This window comes from Nymphaea colorata, chromosome 1 (assembly GCF_008831285.2).
Source record: "Nymphaea colorata isolate Beijing-Zhang1983 chromosome 1, ASM883128v2, whole genome shotgun sequence".
Lineage (NCBI taxonomy): Eukaryota > Viridiplantae > Streptophyta > Magnoliopsida > Nymphaeales > Nymphaeaceae > Nymphaea > Nymphaea colorata.
Genome location: NC_045138.2, coordinates 8,242,887 through 8,260,219, shown reverse-complemented (window position 1 = coordinate 8,260,219; position 17,333 = coordinate 8,242,887). Strand labels below are relative to the sequence as shown.

Below are 17,333 nucleotides of genomic sequence, written 5' to 3'. Positions count from 1 at the left end.
TGACTCTCTAACATTAAAACAAAAACTGTAATATTTATTCCACACATTTACTAAAATTGTTTGCATCGTATTTTAATAAATTCGGTGAATCCTCACATGGCAAACAAAAGACTCCATGCATCACATGAAGCTTGCGATTTTAGAACCATTTTTGGGATGCAAGATGCAGCATAGCAAGTTATATATTATGGCTCGTTCAAGAGTTTTTGCAGGCATCATATGGGCATGGCCGGCACAACAATTCCTAAAAAATCTTTCTTATGTCCTGTTTTATGTAGATATAACTTTTTTACCTGTTGCTGCTACTACAGTTTAGTAATAGGTTTCTGCCTTTTTTGGGAGGGATAGACTAGGGAAAGTTTTTGTTGTTGTTGAATTTTAACTCATCTTGGGATGTCTGCGATCTCCTTGGGAGACCGATACCCTTAAATTCTGAAGTGGGCTTGATTTTAATACAGTGAGGACTGGCGTCCTCCTTCTGTATATATTGTACCTATTGTATTTTGTAGTTTATTTTTTTATTCTTTTTTAATAAAAAGGTTTGGGGAGCCGCTTCTCTCTAGCAAGTTAGCATCGGAAGGGACAATGTGTTATAAGATAAAATGACCAAAATACTACCATTAGTTAAACTGCAAACCCTTTTCTATAAGGGCAAAAGTGGAACAAGTAAAATTTTATCCTTAAAAAATACAAAAAACACCCTTCTTGTAAAATGTGGAAACGTGCCTTCGCATGTTAGGGACAAAGTACCAAAAGCGATCTAAGCAGAGGAACTCTACAAGGTTATTCCCACCATTCTTGAAAACACAAGTCAAACGTCAGACACTAAAGAAAAAGATTAATTTGGACTAGTTAATAGAAAAAAAATATATTTTAACACTTATTTATTACATATGTCATATAGCAGGTGATTTTTTTTTTGTCATATCCCAATCATTTTCAATTTTATTTATATTGAATGTTGCCCTTAGATTAATGATAAAGAATATGGATGTCGAAGGATGAATCTAACCAGTGAGGATGATTATGAGTATCCCTTTACTTCCACGGGATCCAAGTGCTGATCGGCTAGCTCCACTATGAAGATCGTGAAAGCCCACCCTTAAAAGCTTGAAACTAATAATTTTGGGGGAAAAAAAAAGTAACTTAAAAGAAAGTAGGACGCCTCAACGGAAACAACACAACGGGGCTGCAAAATGAATCCCATGGTCGCTATCACGTTTTGGTGTGCTATTCTCTTAAGAGGTAAACAATTTAAGTATGACACTATTAAAAGGTTATACTATAACTACAAGTCCACCTGAAGCAAACCAAAACGTTGGATGTATTATGGTATAAGTAGTTTTAAGCCCAATACAATTTATCCTAAGTGAACAACTAACACAACGAAGGCAGGAAACTACTGAAACAAGAATATGTTTGTATTGATAAAAAATGGGGTCTCCCTTCTCTGACAAGTCATAAAAGACTCCATTATTACAAAACAAAACAACAGAAAAGGTAGAAATCACGCAATGGACTCAACTCCTCCGATCACTAAAGAGAATGGTGAAAAGGAACGCTACAAGAGCCTAACAAAAGTTATAAGTGTAGTTCCATCTACCACATAAAGGTAAAGGCAAGCACCAATGCCAGAAAGGTGGTGCATTTGAATCCTCTGCTGAAGGAAGCTGCAGAGGGAGTCGGTTGGCTGGATGGAGTAGGCAACGTGCTTGGTGCTGATCCGGCAACAGGAGGAGCAGGAGTTGGCTGCGATGGTAAAGGAGAGGCAGCGGCAGAGACGACATTGATGGAGACCTTCTGCCCGGCGCTGCAATGCCCGGTGACGTCGCAGAGGTAGTAGTGAGCTCCAGTGTCGTTGAGCGTGACGGTCGCTGGGCTTGTTGTATACCTCTCCATGGGGTTGGCGAAGGTGCAAGCTTTGTACTCATTCTCGGATACCCTGACCGCTGTGTGCGCTCCCGCCGGGAAGTTGAAAACTGAAGAAAAACCAAATGGAGAAAAAAGAAGAAACATCAATCTCAATTTCATGAAGAAGAAGAAGAAATGGTGGGAGGGGGGGAAGGAATCGAGCTGCGCACCCAGCTTGTCGTTAACGCGAAAAGTTTTGGAAGCGGCCCATTTGTCGTAGAAGGTGGGTGTGCCCGGAATCATCCAACCGGCGCTGTCACCGACTGTGTATGTGGCAGCAGACGCAGCGGCGGCCATGGCCATCGCCAACAGAATGGTGACGATGGTTTTCGAAGATGCCATCTTCCAAAAAAAAGGAAAATTCGTGTTCCTGCTTGCAGGCCACCCCCGTTGCGCTGCTTCTCGCTCTCTGTTCCTTTCCCTCTGCGCTTCAATGGTGTTGCATGTACTGTCCCCATATATAGGACTTGATCACGGTGGGAAAATAAGGTACTGTCTTTTCCTTTCTGTCAAAGGAAACAGCAAAAGAAATTTCAAAGGAGACTTTGTTTTACCGCGGCCAAGAAAACGCGTCGCCGAAACAAAAGGAAGATGGGGGACGCAGGTCACTTCGTCTCTTTCCTCTTGACGGGGTGAGCGACTTGGGGAGTTGACAGAGGGAGAGAGAAAGATCTGGAGAGAGAGAGAGAGAGATTTCCGTTGTTCTTTGAAGGTAAGTAAGTGTAGAGACTAAGGGGGAAGGAGGAGCTCCCTCTCGGCTACCTACCACTTCTCCGCGTGCCTGCCGCCTGCCTCTCTCTGCTCTCGCGTCTCCATTGAAAGGCATTGAACGGCCGACTTTTTTACAGTGATTTTAAGCCTACTTACAGGCAGAACCATTCTCTACTTCAATTTGCTTTTTTCAATTTAAAGATCTTTGATCCTTGTTGTGGATCGTTTTACTAACTTACGTGCTTAGCTCTTAAATGAATCACAGAAAACTCATTTAAGTATATATTCTTTATATTTAGACGCCGGAAATAAGTAAAAGCAATAGCTAAATGAAAAGTGTTTAGAGCTTAAGCTTGCTTTTTTTTTTTTTGCAAGAACTTTTAAACACGATTCTGTGTTGCTTTGATTGTGTGCAGTCTACAAACTTTGTTTCTTAAATGGTGGAGGACTTGTGGAGGGCCCGAGTGTGAACATGAAAAGGGAGACTGTGAAGTCTGCTCTCCCCCATGTGACCTTGGGGTCAGTTTGGTGCCACCCACAAACTCATTTAGTTTCCCATTTTGTCCTTTTTAAAACAGATGCTGTAAATGAAAATATAGGCTTCTCTCTTCTCGGTCAAAAGCAGTTTATTTTTCGATGGGCACCGCACCATTCGAAATAAACCCAAAGACCTCCAATTCTCTTTGCGTTTAAAATTTTGAGCTACATGAGGGACTTTTAACGGTTATTTATGATCCAAAGACAATGTGTTTTTTTATACACCCACCTATCCAACCAGTTATATTACGCCTTTCAAATGAAAAGCAATTTATTCACTACACACCATTATACACCTTGAATGACTTAAGTTGGCCACCTTTTTTTAAATGTTTCTTAAAATTATTTTTATTGACTTAAATGGCCTCAATAGCTCTTGTGGTGATTTTTTGAAAATTTCTCTCAACACAGCAAAAGAGAGTTGATGTGATGCGTAGTAGCTAATGAGATCATACTCGACTGAGGTGCACCCTTCACCATATTTGATTTATTGAATGTTCAGATGATTGGGTTTGGATTCAGATTCAAATGCCAATAAAAAAAAAGTCCATGTCATATGGAGTTGTCTGAATTCTAAATTCAAAATCCCAATCCCATCTAAATCCAACTTTAAAATTTAGAACTGGATGCAAAAGTTTGACTTTTAAATACACAATTTTTCTATATTAAAAACTTATTTTCAAAACGCATGGGTATTGAATATAAGATATTTATTAAATTTACATTCTTTCTAACTTAAAACCAGGTATAGAATGTTAACTTAGTGCAGATGTGTTCATATTTAACTCCTAAAATATACAGGATTAACACTCAAATGCATGAAACACATGAATCATTTTCCATATGCATTAAACTATATAAGAATGTAAAATTTTCAAACTCAAAGGCACGTTTCATTGAAACATGAAAGGTTGACATGTAGGGTCAGTTTGGTAATAGTAACACGTTGTTATTGTCCTATGAATTTGTTCCAAAGATTGAAAAGATTGAGGTAGATTTACAAGTCATTATGTTACCATAGTTTATTAATTCATCCCAATCTTTAGGATAGATTCATGAGACCGAAACAATTGTAGTTGTTGCCAAATGTGTTCTTAGGGAAGTGGCCAAGACTTCTACCACTTTTTGGATTTTCGCAAAGCTTGCAGTTTTAAATGGTGCAAAGACTTGAAAGAAGGAGAACAAAGAAAGAGACAATCCCTTGTCCGGTCTCTATTTTTCAACAATGGCGAATAGGCCTGGGCATCAGGCCGGGCTGCCTCGGCCCGGCCCCCTAAGACCCGGCCCGGGTGGCCCAATAGGCCTGAAGCCCCGGGCCCGGCCCGATGAACTTGCTGGGCCAGGCCCCCGATGAACTTGCCGGGCCAGGCCGGGTACCGAGCCTGGCCACCAAAAGTCAGGCCCGGCCCAGCCCGCTGCGAAGAGGGAGACGAGCGGTCGGGCCTGGCCCGTCGCGAAGAGGGAGACGAGCAGAGAGGGAAAAGGGAGAGCGAGTGGTAGGGTCTGCCCGAATGCGGATAAGAAAGTCACCAAGGGGCCGTCGAGACCCTCTCCAAGATCTAAGAGGATGTCACCGATTTAGGGTTTAAAATTTCAATACAATTAATGGTTCCCGCCAGACAGTCACCTCGGCTTAATAATAGGTCAAGATAGTACAAGAAGGGCTTCCCCAATCCCGGCTTGAGCCTACTACAATGGTCTAGAATAGGTGTAAGGCTTAATACAAAGCGTAGCGATACATCAAGCACTCATCTCACTCAACATCCACTAAACCATGCAAACCATCCTGTCATTCAATCCCTAGTCGGGACAAACCACACCCTTATCCCTAGGTGGTCCACAACCCAGAAATCGTGTCCTTGGCAAGGTGCTTTGGAGGGATTCCAGCCGGTTGTCAATGTCGTAAGCGGTTTGGAAAGCAAATACACCCTTTCCCCGGATCTATAAGATGATCCGATGTTACCTCCCAAGGCCTCGCTTAGGGACTCCTCTTGCTCACCGAAGGTAAAGGCCAACAACGCAAGATTGCCCTTCGGTATTCAGCTCCCCTTCAACTCCGGGCAGCAATAGTCCTTAGATAGAATCACAATAATGAGAAGGAAATCAAGTTCTATCTAGGAAGAAACGATAGAGAGAGGGGGAGTATCGTCACCGGATTCCCAATCAACCCCAAGAGTGAACAGAATGTCGATTTGGGGATGCTATCGTCGATTTCGCCCGACGGATGCGGTTCCTTCTCCCTCTCGGGTTCCAATCTCCCACGGGAAGAGGTTGAGCCACATGTTTCTTTGATGGAATGAGGATTTGAGAAACAACACCAGCAAGTATCAAGTATAGAAGTGAAAGAGAAATCAACTTCTAGATGAGGAGAGCCTTCACCCGTAAGACCAATTTAACCCCGGTCCTTTGTAATTAGAGGGGAAGCAATCGCCGGTGCGCCGGCGGACGTTGAGGCAATCCTCAAGTTACGCTCCTACTCCTTCGTTTCCGACCCCTACTATCTCCCACGAACTCACGGGCAAGACTCCCAAATGAACCACACGAACACAAGTAATCACGATCCAAATGATAAAAAAAATGAAAGAGGGTTCGTGGATGCACTTCACCGGATAATCGAATAACCCCTAGGAAGTGTCGTAGATAGGGGAAACAAGTGTTGGAAGCGCCAACACACGCGTGACTTCCTTCTTCTCCGGTGAAGTGGAGAGCTCTGGCGATGAATGCTGGTCGGACTCCGGCGCGGTGTCTCCCTCCTTGCTCTCCACGGCTCCTCGAGTTCTCAAAGAGTGGTCGTTCTTTCCCTCACACGAGCTAGGGCTAAGAGACCTCCCCCAAGATTGACGTGAGGCTCCCTCCTAGGATCGTGGAAGAATCTCCTCCAATCGTGCGTTGAGAATCTCCAAGGATGGCGCCAAGATCTTGTCTTATTTGGATAATGACCAGGTGCAATGCACCTAATCGGCTGACCGATCTCTTTCCTTGATTGTTGGAGATCAAATCGGGAAGGAGGATCTTACGGGGATGACGCGAGCTGCCTCTTGCCACGTGTCCTCACCTTGTGGCGCCACCTAGCACCTGCCTTATTTGAGAAGGGTCCAGATTCAACGTACCTAAGGCGTGGGAATCTCCTTTCCAAAGTTATAGGGACGGATCTAGAAGGAGATCGCCTTCCCTTTTTTCGTCGCTGATTTGGTGGGCCAGATGGATGGCGCCTTCCTTCCCGAGCTGCCACCTGTCCTCCTCATCAATCAACTGTGGATCTCTTGCCAAAAGCGTCGCAAGAGGATAAGGAAAGGCTGGACGGCGCCCAAATGTTGCCTTTTTGATGTACTTATGCGCTAGGGTTGAGCTCGCATCTCATGACCAAATTGCTCATGCTAAATGTGAATTAATTCAAGTAAAATCAAGATATAGCAAGGGCAGACTTGGAACTAATTACCCAATGGTCGGATCTGGCCGGAAAATTATCCGGAATTCGAACCTACTCCATGAAAACCGGCAAGCAGTCCTTCAACGTCCAGAACTTGCAGTAGATGATTCACCAGCCAAATGAAGTCCAAATATCTTGATTTTTGGATATGTTGTAGAACTTTTAATTACGAATCCAACAGTATATGGATCGCCTGAAAACTCCACCGAAATCGCCGGAAACAGCCTCTGCAAGTGGCGGTTCTGCGGCGGACTGCGCCTGAGCGGCGGTGGCGGAAACAGTGAACGTCAGCGGCGGATGTGACCAGTGCGCCCTGGTCCGATCAGGCTGAAATTTTAGTATGTTGTACCTGAAGATGAGAGCTTTCCAACAAGCTATAGATCGCCTCAAAACTCCCAGTAAATCTCCAGATACAGCTGTTTTAGCAGAAGTGGTTTCTGACGCGCCCTTCAGAAATCCGAGAGTCGCCTCTTCCGTGCTTCTCCTTCTTTCCCTCCGCGATGGCGCTCTTTCCTTCCGCGGACTTTCTCCTTCCTCACCCTAGCCTTCTCTTTTTGGTCCAGAATTCGTATAGAGGTTAGGGACGCCTCACCTATCTCAGATTCAACAGAATATTACCAAGATTTATGCTGCTGGAAGAACTCCAGTCGGATGCTCCCGATCGTCCTCAAGTCGTCTCCAAGGTAGGTCTTCTTCTCCACGCGATGCCGCTGGTCCAGACCTACTTAGACGAGGAGTTTATCCCCCGAATGCAAGGCTTGGGTCTGCGTTGATGTTGTGGTTAAGGGAGAACCGAGATCCCATCTACCAAGTACTAGGAAGATCGGAATACTTAGCTCACGATGAGAAACTCGCCGGATGTCGATGTTGAAGAAGACGAGCCAGAACCACGGGCGGCGCCTCCTTCAACTTCCTCTAGTGCAGCCACCTCTCAACTCCTTCGTGATCAAGGAGAAGGCACGGCTGCCTATCCAAGGATCTCTTGGTTCGGAACGATGTAAATCCAAGTTGTCAATGGCTGCCGGCGGCCATTAACGGAGCTTGAATCTCCACTAATCTCACGGCTTGGTGAGCATTGCAATGTAGTGCTTCCATGGAAGCCACGACCTAAGGTCCACGAGACTCCTCACACGGAGAGAAAAAACTTCAATTTGATTAAACGATAATGAATAAGTGTCTCGGTTTTGGGCTTGAATACAAGTGCCCGAACCGGTTTCAAGTTGTGTCTCAAGATGAGACGAAAAGCAAATCGAGTCTAATAAAGAAAACGATACATAAGCAAATTAACTCAAATAAAAAGTTCAAATCTGAATTGGGCCAAAGGCCCCACCTCACCCAGGTCCGCCCGAGCTTCGTCAACTTGATTCTCCAAGTGGGCCCGAGCCCACTGCTCTTTATCCATGCCCGGATCATGCATGCTCCTCTCCAAGCTGAGCCCACCATCATCTAGGCCAGACGTTCCTAGGTCATCCTCTTCCGGACTAAGTGGGTCCGGGTCTTCTTCATCCAGGCTAGGTGCGCCTGGGCCTTCCACACCTAGACCGGGCGGGTCTAGGTCTCCTAGGTCGAACCCACCTAGGTCTTCCATGTGCAGCCGGCTTGGCTCCACCTGTTTTCCACCAAACTCAAGACAAGAAAAGTTAGCCTCCCTACCAATACGAGCGCCTTCTACAGAGGTGCCAACATGGGTAGCTCGAGTTCTAGGAAGGCTCGTATCAAGGAGACGGGAAGGGGAGAGGGGGACTCAGAGGAGGAGGGAGAGCGGAGAGGGAGACGCCCTGTCGATTCATCCCTGTCGCAGCGAGGCGAGGCTGAAAAAAGGAGCAGCAGAGGTGGAGGCGGCGGCTAAGAGGGTCGGACGGTCGATTGGAGCCGTGTCGGAAGAACCCTAGTGTCCGAGCGTGGGAGGAAGACAATCTCCTCCTCTTTGCTTCGTTTCTCTTTTGAAAACAACGAAAGCCTCACCGCCGGGCGAACCAGGCGAGGAAGGAGTCTTCGCCCGAGACCGAGAGCTTCCCCTCTCTTTGTTTTTGATTGAGGAAGAACGGTGGAAGCCACCGTCGGTCGAACAAGAGGAAGGAACGGCCGTGAGGAGAGAGAAAGGGCGTAATATGAAACGAGGGAGAGGGAAAAGGGAGAGGGAGCAGAGAGGGAGAGGGAGACGGGAGAAGAGAGGGAGAGGGGGAGCAGAGAGGGAGGAGAGCGAGCGGGTCAGGTGGAGAGGGAGAGGGAAAAGGGTGAGGGAGCAGAGAGGCAGAGGGAGCGAGGGCGAAGGGCGGAGGCCGCCCGGCCGCCTGACCGACCGAGGGCGGGAGTCGGGCCGGGCCGGGTCGCCGCCGGGCCGCCCTATCGGGCCCGGGCTCGGCCCGGTTGGGTTATCGGGCCCGGGCCCGGCCCTGGCCAGGTTTTCCCTGGCCCAAGCCCGGGCCGGCCCGACGCAGAGGCGAAGACATACCCTTGGAGGGGATGGACGGTTCTCCAATCCATCATAGAGGTCAACTCCTATTTTTCAATTAGTGTGGGATTGCATATTTTTAGCATGCAAATGAAGGAGTGCCAAGTCCAAATATAACGAGAGCCCTCACCTTCCTCGGGATAGGAGTGCTCCTAGGACCCAACCCAAGCAACTTTTTATACGCGTCATGCACGGCAGGTACAGTGAAAAAATTTCCAAGTCAAACTGTCGGAGGACGAAAATGAGAGAAACTGTACATTCTCTTTGTCAAATCAAGGACAAAGGTTCTTGAAAAAAAAAAATCAATCTTTATTTTTAAGATGTATGGTGAAAATTAATAAATTTCTTTCCACCCAAGTCCAACTGAAAAAGTTTTCACACCTGTATATCAAATTTCTTCAAACGGTGGCACGTGTGAAAGGTTGGATGGACTGTCTCAAAGTGCAACTTTGGAGAGAGAGAGGAACACAGTCTCCTGCTAGAACGCTCCTTTCAAACACGTGATTGAGTGTCTGTGACACAATCTAATTTGAAGTGTCTTTTCTCGTTATTGGCTCCTCTCCGTGGAACGGAAATTCTCGAAAGCAAGATAAAACATGAGTGAAGAAAGATTAATATTCTCCTACGTTGGCTGGCTTTAGCTGAACCATATTCAAACTTGCATCTTCCTGTTTTCTTTTTGTTCTTGTTTTTTTTTTTCTAGAACAAGTTGTTTGGCAGTAATAAAAGGTTGTTACTATTTCAGGAATCTATCTTAAAAAGTAAGGTGAATTCATAAAACATTGTTAGAGATTGGTGGGTACTTTGAAATAGATTCATAAAATACTTACATAAAATGTTTCAACTATCGAACGACCCTCAGAATATTATTTTCAAATGGCTTGACCACTGCTTCAACAGTACTTAGGTGTGCTGGCTTAACTTATCATATTTGTAGCCGGCTCTTGAGAGCTCGAACTTTGAAATAGTCTTCAATTCCAAGTTTTAATGATCAGATGTGGTATGAACAGATGAAGAATGCAGAATCCATAAACCCTGTTTTCCACATCATGAAAGCGAAGGCCCTTTATATGGGTCAAGAAATCAAGAAATAGTTTATGTGGGAAAGGACTTTTCCACACTAGCTTTATGAGAATCTGCCCAAATCGGCCGCTTCAAGAACACCAAGTCCAAATATACTAACTTTTCTTAATATATTTTCATAATTTTTAATCAGTTTTATATATTTTTTATTTTTATTTTTTACTTGAATCGTACGCGTGCGCCATTCTATTCAAATAGTTTATTTCTCTTTTAATATATGCTTTTATATTGCAAAATTGTTGATAAGAAAATTAATCTTAAGGATTAAAAGAAATCAAAAGAAAGGTCTAGCAGTCGATGGTACTGCTAGAACGTCTGCATTCAACATTAACTGCAAACTTTTTTTTAACATTACTTTGCCACTAAAGGACATCAATTTTAACCAAATAATGTTGTAAAAAAAGGGCATCAGCGTGGGATCGTTTTGATCACCGGTATACTGCGTTGGCTGATACTTATTGCTATATATCGGCTCAAATTGCCTTTTTTTAGTTTCATACATTTAGAAGCTAATTTAAGTTTTTTAACTACGTTGATCCAAGAAAAATTCAAATTCAGGACGGCTGAAATCCATCCATTGTTCAGGCTGCTTGTTAAAAGGCATGGAATTTTTTATCGTTTTTAAGGAAGGAGTGGGGGTTCATCGAACCTTAAATCTACTCAAAACGTGAGCCATGATCTATGTCTTTAGGTTAGGTTAGTAGGGATGTCAACAGATAGGATTGAAATTGGATGTACTCTTAACTCTTAACCGTATCTACCTGTTCGGATATTCATACATTTGGATTTGAATACATATGAAAAAGTCATATCCGATCCTGGAATCTGATTTCACAATTCGGATACTATTTTCACATTCATATCCAATCTGAATTTTGAACTGAATCTGGCCGATGTTCAAAATATACAAGTATTGGATATAAAATATTTATTTAAACTACATCCAATTAGAGGTGGTTATCCGACTGGGTACCCACGGGTACCAAGCCCGATAATCTAGCGGGTCACCCCGGGTCGACCTGACGGGGCCAGATTCAGCCTGATAAATTTTAAATATTATTTTTATTTTATTAATAATATATATTTTATTATTAAAAATGTATTTTATATTCAAAAAATTTATTTTACATCTAAAAAAAGATTTTTTATTATAATCAGACTGAACCCAGGCTTGGGTTTTGAGTATCGGGCCGGTTGGCCCGATGCCCAAGCCTACATCCAATCCAAAACTGAACCCTAATAAGATTGGTTATTTATGTATATCTGAATTTTAATGGAATCTGATCAAATGAACTCCAAATCTGATTATATTTTTAATCAGATATTTTTTTTTATATCTTTTTTTTTTTCGAAATGGTTCATCAAATATTTGATCCAAAACTCATATAATGACATCCTACAAATTTGCTTATCCCAAGGGGAACTCAACTGTCAACTCTGAAATGCCCTGTTTAAACAAACAGCGGATTTCAGCTTCTCTCTCCTGAGTGGATTTGATTTGGAATCAGGTCGGCCATAGGATGTACTTTGTTTACATCATATCTGAGATCCCAAGTGAAATACAAAGATATAAGGTCCGATCTCTCTCATCAGACCTCACGTATATAACGTCGATATTAAATAGACAATTAGGAAACGTACTGTTTGTTTAATTAAACAGTGAGTTACATGAATTGTACATTGCCAAGCAGCCTCAGAAGTAAGACATGAAGCTATCACACATGCCTTTAGGCTACATTTGATAGACCTGGATTTCAAATCTAATGGTTGGATCTGCTGAGAGATCCAGGGTTTTACAATTTCCGATTTTAAAATCACATTTTTGAATTTATAGGAGGACCGGATTTCATGCGTAGAACTTAGATCTATGAAAAAAAATAGTGGTTGGAAACGGCAACTCACGGGGCCAGGTACTCACTTGGCCGATATCTTATTTCAATGATTTTATTTAACAACATATATATATATATATATATATATCTATATATATATATATATATATATATATATAAAATCAGGCTGTATTGGGCTCGAACCCGTGCTGTGAGATGTTCGATGTGACCTGAATTATGGGTATGGGCTGGCAGCCTGGCTCAGGGGGGGCAATGCCCAGCTCTAGCGGAAACCATGGCTTTATCTGTGAGTGGTTAGATGGAGATTACGGCCTAAATACTTTAAGCTTTTCTAGCATCATCTTCTTCATTCTCCCATCTTCTCCGTTCGTGATCGTGATTTGGAAAGTAGAGTTGATTGCGTGATTTCTACTTTTTCTGTGACTTTCTTCATATAATTGACTCCTAGGATAAGCATGCTCTTATTGAGTCTATGTAATTGGATCGTCATTCTAAATAAGCATGGTCACGTTATTTTCTATCCTCTTTCTATTTTTTTTTTTTTTAATTAGCATGGAGTTGACGATCTCCATAGTGGAAGTCGGTTAGCAATTTGATCCCGCTGCATTTTTGAAAGGGGTGTTTCATATCATCCTCATCCTATTAGCTAGATTCGTCCTTCTAGATCCATATTCCTTTGGACTTTATCTACGGCAAATATTTAAATATAAACAAAAAATGTTGGGATATTATAACAAAAAACCCATTAATTTTCTACAATGAAATAGACATTTAATTAATCTAGATTAATCCTTTTCTTGAGAGGCCGTTTCATCCTTATTGTTGAGATAGAATTGCTGGGGCAAGCGTGCACCTGACAACATAATAATGTAACTTTACAATAGTCCCCAAAGTGGTTGGCACAATGGACTGGACATGAGCTGGTAGGTGGTCACTCTATGCAATCAACTCTCTATGCTACGAAAGAGAGGCCATTGACATGCAAGATGAAACATGCAAGTTGAAGCGTGGTAAGGTAACACTTTGTGACATTAAAAGCATACCATGTGAAGGGTTGAGTGGCGGCTTTAGCCTTCAACTGGGTGGTGGGTTTCCTCATTTTCACTTGAAAACCCTACAATAAAAAATAAATAAATAGCACACTTGTCACCAATGATGCAAACTCTACTCAACTGCCTGTGCAATGAAGGTTGAATAGTCTTCTTAGTAACGTTTCTTTGATTTGAATATTAACGACACAAAAGCTACGTCATAATTACATACTCCCCAAACCAGATCAGGAAAAAAGCCAGCCTCTTATACTTACATCCTACATTTACACGTCAAAAAGGACATAATAACAGACATCTTAAACTGTATAAGAGCAGCTTCATTATGAAAGCTGATCTAAGAAGTAAGGAGGAATTTGATACAAGTCACAGTGATAATATAAGAAACTTGTTAGCGGAAGAGACTACAATAACATCCTCTTTCGGGTAGGTTCCTCAAGGTTTTCATAAGCACATGCAAAACTCTAGTAACTTTCAAGCCGTCATTACTATCCTCATTTGAGCGCAAACAAGCACTGGAGTGCTAATGGTAGCTATGGTTGAGACTGATGAAAATCCAACACTGTTGTGACTTTTGGGACACGGCTTACAATAGCATCAGTGAGAGCTAATACAATTGGGATCGTCTGTGATGCTTTATGGAAGAACATCAGTGAAACTCAATACTAATTGAGACTATATGCAATGCAGCTCACAATAGTATCAGTGAAGCTACAGCACTATTGGGACAATTTGTGGCGCTTTCTAAAAAAAATGTCAATGAATTCAAATACTAGGGAAAACTATCTACAGCCATGCTCAGAAAGCATCGATTAAAGCCCAGACATTGTTGAGACCGTCTGTGATGCTTCTGGCAAACATAAACCAACTATTCTTAAGACTATCTTGATGCCTTTCAGAAAAAAAATGTTGAGACTATTTATGGTGCAGCTAAATAGCGTCAGTGAAAGCCAAGAGCATGGATGTGTCATTGACACGTAGCTGGTCTGCGGCGGAGAAAAACAAAACATCTCTGATGGATATGTTCTTGTGTAAGTGAAAGTGAATCCTTTAGTGTTATTCTCCGTCTCCTGAACTCTTACATATGCGTAAAGTATTTTACTAAGAAAAAAGCAAGGTGTAGCGATCTGTAGTGTTAAAACTGCAACGTCCTTTCTTGGTGAAGATTGGTCGACTTATTCATATCGTGGACAATATAGGAAGGCTTCACTTGAATGTTTGAAGTGAACGTTGGCAACAATGCATATTAATTTTGTAAACCTGCGACCTTGCCTATCAGGAGTATCACCTTCATATAAAGGCAACGTCAGATCATGTATCTCCATACTATAGATTAAGGCAACCATCTTCCCATCAGGAGTGGAGCCAATTTTTTTTTTTTTTTTGCATGGGGCACTAAATAAATGGTTAACAAATTTTCAATTAACCATGGGACAGTGACTCGGATCTCGTGGAGCTACCCCATACAATTGGACCCAAGTTCACCCAAATAGTAAATTAACCTTTCAAAGAGTCCCACGGAGATCCCACCTGCCTCCTCCCTACTTAGTACTTCTTGGTAACTACCCTAATGGCCCTGACCCTTCCCCTTTCACATTTGGTGAATGGTTGGGCGGGGAACGTTTAAGCCGCTTTCCTTTTGCCTTTTGGTTTCGGACTTGAGCTGCTTTTTGTTGTGGGGCCCGACCCAAGTCTAGCAGGGGCAATACATGGTGTTGAACTTGGGTGGAGCTCCTTTCCAATTGGAGCTTTAATGGGCTGGCGTGGAAGTGGCCCACGCAATACCACACGTACCTCCGCTACTGACGTAAACAGTGAAAGTGACAACCAAGAGGAGACTGTCATTACCACCAGCAATGGACTGATAGAACCTAGCCCAATGTCAACCAAAACCCAAACCTTGTTCAATTGCTGGTTCTATCCTCAAGATCATTTGGAACAGCTACAGACAAAACCTAGAACCAGTTACACTACTCAGCCAAACAGCTACCCGGTGCAAATCAACCCGTAGAACAATAGTACAAGTATGGATTTTCTCCAGCCCACGGTCTGCTTCCTACTACAAAAATGAGAGGTTAAAGGTCTTACAAGCACGCACGATACATCAAAGCACTATCTCACTCAACAAACCACAACAAACCATCACATACACCCTGTCAACCATGCCTGATAAACCGCCAAACCATACCTAAATCCCAATATGTGGTCTAGTGCCCTCGCGGTCGTGTCCTTGACTCTTAGAGGTACCCCAACAAGAGGCAAAGGCCGTAGCCAGGTTTCAAAGCAAATTCAAAATCAAATGCACCCAAGAACCTCGCATCTATAGCTAGGGTTTGGAACTCCTTCCCACGCATCCTCAATGCAACATGACCGAAAGGGCAAATTCGATTAAACCCAAATTAAACAAATATTAATTAAATGCAGGAGTATTTTGGAGACTTCACCGAATCACCAAAAAACCAAGATTTGTCCGAAATTGGGTGTAGCTTTCACCGTTGGCCACGCCGGTGCAATAGGCCCTAGAATCGCCGGAAGAGGATCCCTTCCGGCTGCCGTGTGCAACTCCTTTGCGTCTGGTCGGGTCTTCTCCAAACGAGGCCAAGACGTGCATCCAATAAGGACGATGACAGGATGGTGATCTCGGCCTGGTGTAACCTCCAAACCCCCGGTAATCGAGTTGGTAGCAGGCTGCTCGCTGGCCGATTTGAGGTGACCAAGATCTTGTGGGCCGTGGATGGATCCTCACATGGGAGGTCGCGGGTGGTCGCCTCCTTAGACACGGGCTTCTCCTCCAGATCACGGACCAAATCAAGCAAGGTAGGATGGGAAACCGCGGGCGAGGGAGGAAGATCTACTCCGCCTGTCTGGCAGTGATGCTAGAGCCAGATATCCCTAACTTTTCGGTCATTGTAAATCAGTGAAATTGCTACCCAAGACAAGGAAAGCACCAAAAAGAGTTCGAGTACTTGCCCAAATCTGGGGTAGGTAGTCGATGTGCTACTTCGGATTAGGACGTCAGAACCACGGGTGACTTGGTCTGCAACAGTCTTCCCAGTAGAAGATCCAGCCTCTAAACTTCCTTGTGAATGAGGAAGAATGCACCATGATCCTCGTTTTCACGCTCGTTGGGGTAGACGTGGTTGAAACTGTCCGTCGATCGGCAATGGCAGCTCTTCGTCGTTTTCAAGCATAAGTCCTTTGGCCGATTGGAAGAGAGTAGAAGAGAAGATGATTCAGGGGAAGGAAAGAGGAACAAGCCGTCAGTTTGAGAGGTGGAATTCGGTGCTGCTGGTGGAGAACGAAGGAGAAGAGAGAGAAAGAAGAGGCGGAAACTCAAATCACTTCATTAGCATAATCAAACTTAGGGTTTAACTCTTGAACAAAAGTTTAAATAGTTAAATAGTCTCAAGGCCGTCCCGGTTCATAACAGTCCTGAACCAAGACGCAACACACATAACAAAAGCAAAATTGCATAAAAGCAAAAGTGAGACGTGTCGTCTCACTGTTCTTCCAAGGTCTTGGACTTTGTGGGTCCGAGGGGCAACTCGTCTGGGTTACACCCAGCCTCTTTCAAAAGTCAAATGATGCCCGACTGGACCCAACTTGATGAAGCGACTGAGTACAGCCAGGATAACTCACCTAGGTTTGCTCTAGGCTGCTTTGCACTGCTCGGTTCTAGTCTCGACACTCGGGTGGGCTTGGTCTAAACCGGGTCTAAGTCTATCTCCTTGGCTCGGCCCAGCTGCAATCTTACACAAATGCTGCCCATCCACTGTCACTGCATGGACTCCACTAGCCTCCCTCAGTGTTTCATCCCTATCTACGGCACAAGCCTCTAGCCTCCCGGACCTAGCTTGTCGTGCTCGACTGCACTCGGCCACGTCTCTGGCCACCCTGGGTGTTGTACTAGGGAGGCTCGTATCATGGACACATGCACAAAATTGTTGTTCATGAACAAAGTAGTCATAATTTAAGATTATCAATTTGTTGCTTGATGGCCTCAATTATTTGCCTTGTCCAAGGTGGTTACATGTTTTTTGAGAACCAAGTTAGGGTGCATTGATGGCCACAAGCATAAGCCACCAGTCAACAACCATAAATATGGTGAATGACGATTCACCAATGACATTGCCACCTCATGGATTATTAATTCTTTGGAGCCAAAAATTTCTATCAGCTTTATGTTTGTAGGTTTTGCTGAACAATGTAGAATGCAGCCAAGGACCTTTATAATGAACAAAATATTATTGCTCATATGTATGATCAATTATCCCAAGAAAAAAAGTAATCTTAAGAAAGGGAAC

General features: G+C 43.5%; 1 protein-coding gene across 1 annotated transcript; it reads right to left on the bottom strand.

The window, feature by feature from the left end:
* Nucleotides 1-1,403: 1,403 nt before the first annotated feature.
* LOC116245665 (cucumber peeling cupredoxin-like) lies at nucleotides 1,404-2,510 on the bottom strand. The gene is made up of 2 exons (XM_050075312.1): nucleotides 2,082-2,510; nucleotides 1,404-1,979 (listed from the first exon to the last, which is right to left on the bottom strand). The coding sequence occupies exons 1-2, from the start codon at nucleotides 2,251-2,253 to the stop codon at nucleotides 1,600-1,602; spliced, it is 552 nt and encodes a 183-aa protein (XP_049931269.1). The 5' UTR covers nucleotides 2,254-2,510; the 3' UTR covers nucleotides 1,404-1,599.
* Nucleotides 2,511-17,333: the final 14,823 nt, after the last annotated feature.

Excerpts from the sequence above, each read along its gene's own strand:
- LOC116245665 (XM_050075312.1), bottom strand. The coding sequence starts at position 2,253 with ATGGCATCTTCGAAAACCATCGTCACCATTCTGTTGGCGATGGCCATG. Across the intron at positions 1,980-2,081 it reads TCGCGTTAACGACAAGCTGG|TTTTCAACTTCCCGGCGGGA; the intron begins GTGCGCAGCTCG and ends GTTTTTCTTCAG.